This window comes from Molothrus ater, chromosome 5 (assembly GCF_012460135.2).
Source record: "Molothrus ater isolate BHLD 08-10-18 breed brown headed cowbird chromosome 5, BPBGC_Mater_1.1, whole genome shotgun sequence".
NCBI lineage: Eukaryota > Metazoa > Chordata > Aves > Passeriformes > Icteridae > Molothrus > Molothrus ater.
Window position 1 is genome coordinate 47215780 of NC_050482.2, and position 9789 is coordinate 47225568.

A 9789-nucleotide genomic window follows, 5' to 3' on the forward strand; every position below is an offset into this window, starting at 1 on the left:
GTTGGCCCAAGGGCAGGGTTAGTGTAGAAGTGAAAAGCAGTGGCAGAGAATGAAATAATTTTTCTTGATGGTGAAACTAATTAATGGAAGCTTGAAATGTTTCTGAGGCTATAGCCCCTGATAAATGGGAATCCATTGTCAGACAGATACATGCTCTGTTTTTCCCTTGAAATTCATGAGACAAGGATCATTGTGCCACCCATAACCTAAATGAAACCAATATCTGGCTGGAAAAATCAATCCCTCCTCTTCTGAAATCTGTTAATCCCCAAAGAAGATCCCTTTTGCCTCAGTTGTTTGCAACCTTTAAAAATTTGTGTACAATAAACACTTTTAATGGATATGTGGATCTGGGGCAGTGAATGTAAGCCCATTGGCAATAGATATGCTTTGCTTATTTTGCTGCTGTAAATGCATTAAGAGCAGTCTATCAGTCATTGCAGGCCCAGATTTGTTGTTTGCAAACCAATGATCTAATTTGTTGTGCACTGAGGACTATGTACATGAAGGATTTATGTCACTGATGAACTAAGCGGGCACTCCATGAGGGGCAAAGAAAGAGGAATCTGCTGATATTTCACAAAGTAAGGGATGTGAAATCTTTTTGATCGTTTAATCAACCCTGGGAAATGAGAGCTTTTTCTTCCTGAGGTAGCTGATCTTGGAAACTGCTTCTGTGAGAAGGGCTGGGAGTTGGGAACAATAAGCTGATTAAGTGCAGCAGGTAGCAGGAAAAATGAGGTTCATTTTTTTTCATTTGCAATACTGCTTATCTTCCCACGTACGCAGGAATACACAACCCGATTCTCCGCATATTTTAATCGGTATAAATCAGCGCCACTTTTTGAAACAGACCATAATTACACCAGGAAAATAAACAAAATAAAAGCCTGGGGAGGAAAACAAAGCCATCACCCCCTCGCTCCCGGGCACAGCAGCCCGAAGCGGCGCACGGCGAGCACTCCCGCGTCCCCGGCCGGGCTCAGCTCCGCAGACAAAGCCCTGCGCACCTCTGCGCAAAAGGAGCGGGCGCAGACAAAGCGGGGCAGGCGGCGGAGCGCCGCAGCATGCGGGGCCGCCAGGGCTTCCTCTGCTGCGGGTGGGCTGCTGCTGCTGCTGCCGCCGCTCTTGGGTTTTTTTTTTTTTTCGCTGCGTGTGAGGGTTATTTTTTTTTTTTTCCTCTCTTCACCAACTTCCTTCCTGCTCCAACTGCCAAAGCTCGAGGCTGAGCGCTGACAGCAGAGGAGGACCCCGGCCGCAGGCGCCGCTCCGCCGGTGAGTGCGAGGGGCGGGCGGGGGCAGCGGGCACGGACGGCGCGGCCCCGGCTCGCTCCCCGCGCAGCTCCGCGCCCTCGCTCCGGGGCTGGCGCCGGTGCCCGCTCCTGCCCGGGGAGGCAGGCAGAGCCCTGCCCGACCCGAGGGGGAAGCCAGGCTGCGCGCTGCCATGGGGCAGGGCAAGGAAGGGAAGGGGCCCCCGCGGTCCCGCGCTGGTGCCCGGCGCTCCCTGGGCAATGGGCTCCCTTCTGCACCCCGGGGCTGGGGATGGGGAGGCCGGGGCTGGGGGCGCTGCTGAGTCCGGTGCGCTTCTCCCCCATCGCGGAAAATTACTTCCTCCCTGCTAAACCCTCTTCCTGGAGATTAGCCATCGGCCAGGGGGTGGTTTGGAGAAGTGATGAGCAGACGGAGGGCAAGTGAAATGCTGTCCCTCTGACAGCCCTTTTTGTGCCCCGTGGAGGCATGGGGGCGCCGAGGAGGTGCCCACCCTCCACCTTGTGACTGCCCCTCCTGCTGCAGGTGCGAGGGCAGCTGTCTGTCCACGGCACAGGCAGAGCCCAGCTGCGAGACTCTCGCACCTCTCGCCAAGGCGTGATTCTGCCTTTGCCTCCTGCAGCCATCTCTCTCTAACAGGGATCCCTAACCCTGCCCTTGCCCCCTCCCTGCTGTTTCACGGGGGTGCTGCCAGGGGTGCAGGTGACGCAGGACTGTGGGCTGGAGCTGCAGAAAGGCAAGAAAAATGTGGCAGGGCAAGACACCAAGCACACAGATTTCTCCTTGCATATAACAGTGTAGGGTTAATTTTCTCAATTCAGTGAGGCTCTTGGTCTGAATGGGGGCTCCGTATTAGGCTGGGCAGTGGCACAGAAACTCAGGAACCCCGACAGCAACATGATGTCTCTGGTGCCTGAGCTCAGGAATGTGTCTCAGCTTGCAGAGGGTACCAGCAAGTAGGGGCAGGAGCTGCTGGGATGGGAGCTTTCCTCTTGGCCACTGCCTGCCTTGGAGTTTGGCAGGAAGGCAGCATCAGGTCCATGGCTTGGGGAAAAATGCCAGAACTTGGTCTGATCGGTGCCATCCTGAGGCGCCTGTGAGCCAGAGGTTGTTCATCCCAGACAGTCTGGCTGGTCCTGTTCCCTGCAGGATCTTGCTCTTGGCATGGCAGATTGTCTGTGCACCTTTCTGGGAGGTTCAGAACCTAAAAGCATTCCCCCTCAAGTGAGCCACCCCTGGGGGCTAGCAGGGACAGTCTCTGTGGCATGTGTGGTGCAAAGGGAAGGTCTGAGCGATGAGGAGCAGCCAGTCCAGTCTGACTCTGGTGCAGTCCTGACTCTGCCTTTTCTCTGCATGAGGGCAGAGATGCCTCTTTCCATCCCCTGTGCTAAACTACAGGAGGTGGACATGGGAGGATGGGGGCAGGGCAGGCACCCGTGCTCTGTGCTCGTGTTGGTGGCAGATGCAGCCTGGTATTGTGGAGAGCTCGGGTCAGTGCTCAGACCTGCAGCTGGAGCCCAAGTGGAAGGCAAGGCTTGGCACTGGCTGTCATGGCTAACAACAGCCTCCTCCTGTGCTGAACGTGGAATGGCACTGAGGGGATTGTGAGGCTTTCTAAGGTGACTCTGCTGGGGCCACAGAGTGCTGGGGCATGTGTAATTGCTGCCTTAGGGAGGGAGCTTTTGGTTTCCTTTCTCGTGAGGACAAGCTCAGGGGCCTTTCCTATGGTATTTGGGTATTTCACACTCCTAGGTCTGGGCATGAACTGAACCAGGGTTATTCAGCTGCTGGGACCTGTTTTTTTTCCTGTTTGTTTGGGTTGAGATTCCCTTTTATTTCCCATGTGCCCATTCTGTACTAGTTCCTCATTCACCACAAAATTGCAAAGTCGTCTTGCAATGGCCATTTCCAATTAAAATACCTGACTGAATCTTCTTGTTTGTGTGCTGGTCAGTTCTTTTCTGTCCCTTTGCAACATGCCAATGTACCACTCCTTGATTATTTTTCTTCCCTGCACTGGAATTGCTCTGAGAGGTCTGCATACTACTCAGAGTTGCCTGGCACCACTTGATGATTCACCTTAAACAGTTGTTTTTCCCTTTTTTTTGTTCTTTTGTGTGTGTGTTTCTTTTCTATTTTAATAAATGAAAAAACTATCGCATTAGCTCCCAGTTTAACTTTTGGGAGCAGGGGCAAATATTAAGGCTGCAGCTGCAGAGAAGGACAAATGATTTGTTTGGAAAATTGCAAATAAGGAAGCAAAAGGGGACTTTTTAGGAGGGACAGTCTCAAAGAAGCCTAAGTGGAAGTGAACTGAATGATCTGTGTAGCTTGACCAAATCCTCTTGCTGCCAAAGAGCAAGGAATGGCTTGGCCATGTGTGAAAACTGTACCAGGGCACTGCTTTGTTTTTCAGCCTTTCTCCCAAGAGTGGGAAGGTGGCTGGGACCATATGGCTGCCTCCTGGAGGCAGGCAGCTGACTGAGGGCACCTGGCACAGCATTGCTTACCTCTCCTGCCTGCCTCCCGTTCCCCGTCCCATGCTCTGCCCATTGGTTGCTATTTCCCTGCTCTGGCTCCATTTGGGATGCCAGCCCAGCAGTTTCACTGCCCATGTGCCATTCAGCACCCAGCCCCGCTGACTGCGGCTCAGCTCTCCTGCCTCTCACTGCGAGGGCACCGCTGGAGCAGCACGGCTGTGCCTGGCTCCTCTGGGCTCCCCACCGTGCTTCCCTGCTCAGTGGGAAGGACTCCTGGTGGGTGCCTGGAGCGAGCTGTTAGTGGGAGCACAGGCAATGCCAGCAGATAGACTTCGCTGCCTGCTTCCTTGAGAGCTTCAGCTGACTTGCTAATCTAAAAAGTGGCTGTCAGATATCCGACCTTTCTGTGAAATGTGGGTTTCAACCCGGTATGGGAGGGTGAACGAAACATCTGTCCTTGGCTTTATTCGTGTTTCTCTGTGTTCCAGTGTGTGGCAGTGGCTCTTTGTGCGAGCCCTGTACGAGGGCTTGTAATTGCAGGGTTGCCGGCCACAACTGTGCTGCAGAGTGGCTGTAAATCACTCTGGTTTCAGCCTCTGCTCCCGCACCTCCTCCCTGGGAGCGAATAATGGTGTAGGTCTGCGTGTGCGCGTGGTGCCTGCAGGGAGAGGAGCGGGGGTAGGGGGGAATTGTGTTTGAGCCAGAATATCAGCACAGCAGTGTCTGGATTGCAGCCGATCGCCGTCGCCATTTGCCTGTAGGAATCCCGCTGCCTTCAGCACTGGGTGGGTGCCTGCCTGTCAGGGACTGAGCCACACTGTGCCCACAGTGAGTGCCCCCATACTCCCAAGCCACAGCAATCTCACTGACTGACCCCTCCTCTGTCACCCAGATCAAGTCACCATGACTGAGAAGACACAAGAGCCTCATGTGGAGGATGATGATGATGAGCTGGATGGGAAACTCAATTACAAACCTCCTCCCCAGAAAACACTGCAGGAGCTGCAGGAGTTGGACAAGGATGATGAAAGCCTCGCTAAGTACAAGAAGTCCCTGCTGGGAGATGGACCTGTGGTAGTAGGTAGGCTGGGGCACACTGACAGGGAGGGAATGGGGAGATGTACTGCAGCAGTGTGCTGTTGCTTCAAAGAAGATGGATCTTGTTTGCCCAGGGACATGCACTGCTTGTGCTGGAGGACTGGGGATGGGCAGGTGGAAAGTTGCACATAAAGGAAGCACGGAAGATGCTCAGAGTGTTAGGAGTTAGGAGGATTACTGGGGAGTGCTGGCTTCAGAAAAGGACTTGTGGTGGGAGATGTGTGGGTCTCAGAGGACTTTTGGGGGTTTTGAAGGGGTCAGCCTATGCTGAAATGTGGTCTTGTTGCTCAGAATGATCCTAAGAAGGAAATTTTCTGTGGTGGAAAGACCACCTCTAGGTATTGTGATGGAGGCCAGAGGGATCCATGTGGAAGGACTGGGTAGACATGTGGTCCTATTGTGCTAAGGAAGCCTGGCATTACTGGGCGTTTCATGAAATGCAGTTTCTGTGTGGCAAGGCATCCCTGTTTCTTCAGTGTCATTCCCCTCCCCTCTGATTGCATCTAATTTTGCAAGCTGACAGCTTCCCCCTGACTTCTCCTACCTGCAGACCCAACAGCTCCCAATGTGGTGGTCACCCGACTCACTCTGGTTTGTGACTCTGCTCCAGGACCCATCACCATGGACCTTACAGGTAGGCACAGGCTCTGCCCTTGGTCACAGAGGGGAACAACCAAAGGCCCCTGGCATGCTGCAAGTTAAAAGAGAGTTTGTCCTTGGGATGCCACAGTGGGTTTTAGAGGAGCTCTGAAGTCATCTTAGCCCTTGTTTCTTATTTTAAGGTATACACATATAAATAAAAAAGAAGCTGATGTAACAGAGGAAAATATTGAGGTATTTTCCTTCATCTAGACTGCTGTAGGAGCTCCTGGGTTTCTCTTGCCATCTCTGCTTGCTTCCTTTCAATGACACTTCATGAGCACAAGGGATGTGCATGCATTTGGGTAGCAGGCTGTATTGAAACTTTAGAATCGAGCAATACTGCAGTTCCGGCTCCTGGGGGCATGGGGAGAGAGCCTTATATGGGCTTTTCTGCAGAGAGAGGAAGCTGGGCCTGGAGAGGCAGAGAGGCTTCCTGTTCACCCAAAACCACCCAAAACCCCTGTGGGGCCCAGGCAGCCTTCCAAGCTGGGCAGGAGCTGTGGAACACGCTCCTCTCACCAAGCCAGGCTGGGCATGGATGGAGCATACACACCCTGCTGCATCTGCTCTGCAACAAGTCTGTGCATAAACATCTTTGTGTACATGTGCTCAGACCTGTGTGTGTTCAGGCATTATCTTCTGTGGGCACAGACACATACGAGCACCCAGGAATTTCTGTGTATTTGGTCACACAACACAATCTCACAAGGATGTCTGCATGCTCATTTTACAGGTGTCATCCTTTGAAGGGATGCTCCCCTCTGACAGCAACCCCATGCCCATCTTCCCCCCTGTGCCTGGTCTCTCCTTGCTGTGACATCTCTAGCTGACAGCTTGATTCTCTTCTTGCAGGTGACCTCGAAGCACTCAAGAAAGAGACCTTCGTATTAAAGGAAGGGGTGGAATACAGAGTTAAGATCCACTTCAGAGTGAGTTGTTTTCCTTCCAGTTGCTTCTTCTCAGTTGCTAAGGCCAGTCAGTGGCAGTCTATCAGATAACTAGAGCCAGGCAGAATGCCTGCCCAAAAGCTCCCCTAGCTTCAGGTGCTGTTCTACCCAACAAGGGATGAGGTATTTCCAGGAAATCACTTCTGCTTGCTCACCCCTTGGAGGAAGTTGGTTTCTGTTTGCTCACACTGATAAATGAGTGGGTTAGAAGCCAGATGGGTAGTTTTGGCTGAGTTTGGTTTTGCTTTTTAGCCACTAGAAAATCTTTACTCCACACTAAGTGGAAATGAACAGGGAGGAGAGAGAAGAGAAGAGAAGAGAAGAGAAGAGAAGAGAAGAGAAGAGAAGAGAAGAGAAGAGAAGAGAAGAGAAGAGAAGAGAAGAGAAGAGAAGAGAAGAGAGAATGGCTGTTCATGAAGTACTGATTCAGTCAGTAATACTGGACTTCATGTACACATTTAGAAGATGTAATATTGTAGCATTTGGCTGAAGATACCTGAATTCTTCAGGTTGTGATATACTAAATGGTCTTATTTCACCCTCACTCCCATTAATCAGTGTGTCAGCCATTTCTTCTGTTTACAGCTGAAAATTAAACTTGGCCACGCTGCAGTGTGGCATCCAGCACTGAACTGATCATCTCTGCAAGTGCTTGCTTCAAAGATGGGCTTGGAAGAGAATGCAAAAATGGAAGAAAGATAATTCTCCTGAGACAGATGAGGGAAGGTGTTAATACTGTGGCTTCTGTAGGGCAGATTTCCCTTTTTCTCTGAGGCTTGCTGTCTCAGAGATGAATGTCCCTCAATGCTCTCCTCTGAGACACCTCCAGCTCTCTTTTGTGCTGTGAAATATTTCCATCTGTATCTGTGCCTTGTTGACTGGAGACACCTGAAGCCAGACAGGTTATTCTAATTCCCTCCCTCAGTTCCATGGCTGGTGAGGGCTGGTACTGTGGGAATTCTGCCCTGGAATGTAAAAGGATCTTTCCATCTCGTTTTCAGACTGAGTAGTGTACACTGTGGGAAGGCAGTACATGCTGGAGGGGAGGAGCAGCACTGGATACACCCAAGCTATCCATGGGAGATTTGAGAAAAGATTTATGAAAACTGTCCCTCTCTCTTTTGAGAAGAAACTTGCCAGCTCCCCATGGAGCTTAGAGGGCCCCTGGTAGCTGCCCACCCATTGGGGCTGAAGGGATGACTCTAGTTACCCATGGATGGCTTCCAGTATGAAAATTATTAAACAGGAACTCCCTGCTTCACTTTTCTTTGTCCTCATCAGCATGTCTTGAGAACCTTACTGATGTGCTCCAGTCAGCTTCAAAGTTGGGCCAAGGATAGGGAAGTACAGAGTTGCACAGAGGATGCTAAAGGTCTCCAGGTACCTATGGAGAAGTTGTTTTAGGGACCTGTACAATGTGCCCTGTGCTGAGGCTCCCTTGTGTAGGGAGCCAAGATGGGTATGTCCTTCAGGAGGGGAAAAATCATCAGGTACAGAACCAAAACTCCTCTCCTGACACTTCTGGTTACTTCCTGCAGGTAAACAGGGACATTGTGTCGGGACTGAAATATGTGCAGCACACCTACCGGACAGGGGTGAAGGGTGAGTAAGAGCCCTGCATGCCCTGCACGGCACTGCTCCTGCCTCTGTGTTCCCTCTTCTGGAACAAGGTTCTGCAGCTCTGGGCTGGGACAGAGGCCCCCTTGGTCCCAAGTCCCACCCTGTGCTAACACTCAGGAGGTGACTTCTCAGCAGAGTGCATAAGCCTGCTTCACCCAGGACAGCAGTTCCTTGGTTTGTGCACACTCAGTGTGAGCCAGCTCTGGGGTCTGTATGCTACACCCCTGTCTGCAGCAGCAAAGTCCACAGACACTCTGCTTGGACAGTGCTTGCCACACGTTGCCTTTCCATACAGAGCTCTTCTCGTCCCCTCCGCTCCCTGTGCAGTGGTTCAGCCTGTGTAGAGCTTCCTACCCTCTGAAAGCTCTTCAGAAGCCCTTGGTAAAATTCAGACCTGCTCTGTGAAACTTCCCATTGTGTGCAGGGCCCTGTATTTGCCGTGGGTTCTCCTCAGAGCTGCTCTGCTTGGACAAGGCAGAGGAAAGCCCCATTTTGCACACAGAGCCCCCACGTGCATTTTTGTGCAACCACCTCTAAGGCTTCAGCATCCTGTTCAGCGCACATAACTGGTGTCTTCTCACCAGTAGAGAGAAGTAGTGGGAAATCAAGGTAGATCTTGAGCCATATGCTGGGTGTACTCACAGCCAGAATGTTCAGCTTTCTCCCAAATTAGTCTCAAATGAGGACAAGTACATCCATGTGAGAGTGCACAAACTGAGTTGCCTGTTCACCTGCCCATCCATCCGTGTTCTCCTTCCAGCTGTCCTTATGCTTCACTAACCCACTTTTCCCACTGATTTTGCTCTCCTTTGCTGCCATGGACTGTTCCTTTCTCCCCCATCTCCTTCCTGCTCTTTTGCTCATGGCTTCCTCTCTCCCTCATCATTCCCCATGTGAGAGGCTTATTCCCTGTGGATTGTTTTCTCCTAGTGGACAAAGCCACGTTCATGGTTGGCAGCTACGGGCCACGGCCAGAGGAGTATGAGTTCCTGACGCCCGTTGAGGAGGCTCCTAAGGGTATGCTGGCTCGAGGCACCTACCACAACAAATCCTTCTTCACGGATGATGACAAGCACGACCATCTCACCTGGGAGTGGAACCTGTCCATCAAGAAGGAATGGACAGAATGAGTTCACCCAGTTTGCCTTCCCCCTTCCCATCCCCTTGCCTCCTGCACCAGTCTCCAGGCCTTTGCTGCTTCTTCTGATACACTGAGAACAACCCAGCCACCACCCCATCATGACCATAATGGGTTAAATTGGGAAGCACCTCCCTCCCTCTCCCCCAGTACTTCCTCCTGTTGTCTCCATCTCTCCCATACCAACTCCAGTCCTGGAAGTGCCTTTTCGAGGAAACAAGATCACCTGGCAGGGGTGGACTGGTCCCTGGAAAATCCCTATCTTGAGTTACACTTGCCATGTGCTCTGACTCATTGTAAAGGGTCACTTACCTCCCGTGATGGTCTCCTGGTCTGTATCTGGTGCCCTACCCTGTTAAAATCCATCCTTGTGCAGGCAAAGCCAGTCAGGGGGAATGCAGCTAGATGCCGTAACAAGACTTCAGTGTCTGAGAATAAAACCAGTTTCTTTCTTCTTTTCTGCATGAGTGTCACATTCTTTTCTAGAGCATGTTTCTCAGTGATGTGTGTGTGGAGAATGCAGTATAGGAAGGCTTAAGAGCATATTTCAGCAGGGAAATAGCCCTCCTCCTTCAAAGCAGCAGCCTTACTCTAT

The 9789-nt window shown here is 51.7% G+C and overlaps 1 protein-coding gene across 2 annotated transcripts; it reads left to right on the forward strand.

The window, feature by feature from the left end:
- Positions 1-1150: 1150 nt before the first annotated feature.
- ARHGDIB (Rho GDP dissociation inhibitor beta) lies at positions 1151-9649 on the forward strand. 2 transcript variants are annotated; one of them, XM_036401409.2, is made up of 6 exons: positions 1151-1275; positions 4642-4830; positions 5398-5481; positions 6342-6418; positions 7975-8038; positions 8987-9649. In XM_036401409.2, the coding sequence occupies exons 2-6, from the start codon at positions 4653-4655 to the stop codon at positions 9184-9186; spliced, it is 603 nt and encodes a 200-aa protein (XP_036257302.1). In that variant the 5' UTR covers positions 1151-1275; positions 4642-4652; the 3' UTR covers positions 9187-9649. The 2 variants fall into 2 exon arrangements, with proteins under 2 accessions (XP_036257302.1, XP_036257304.1); XM_036401411.2 differs by lacking the exon at positions 1151-1275 and adding an exon at positions 4426-4534.
- Positions 9650-9789: the final 140 nt, after the last annotated feature.

What these genes read in the sequence shown, in the direction of transcription:
- ARHGDIB (XM_036401409.2), top strand. Translation starts at nt 4,653, where the DNA reads ATGACTGAGAAGACACAAGAGCCTCATGTGGAGGATGATGATGATGAG. An exon ending in AGATGGACCTGTGGTAGTAG is followed by an intron (nt 4,831 to 5,397) that starts GTAGGCTGGGGC and finishes TCCTACCTGCAG; the next exon opens with ACCCAACAGCTCCCAATGTG. An exon ending in GAGTTAAGATCCACTTCAGA is followed by an intron (nt 6,419 to 7,974) that starts GTGAGTTGTTTT and finishes TACTTCCTGCAG; the next exon opens with GTAAACAGGGACATTGTGTC.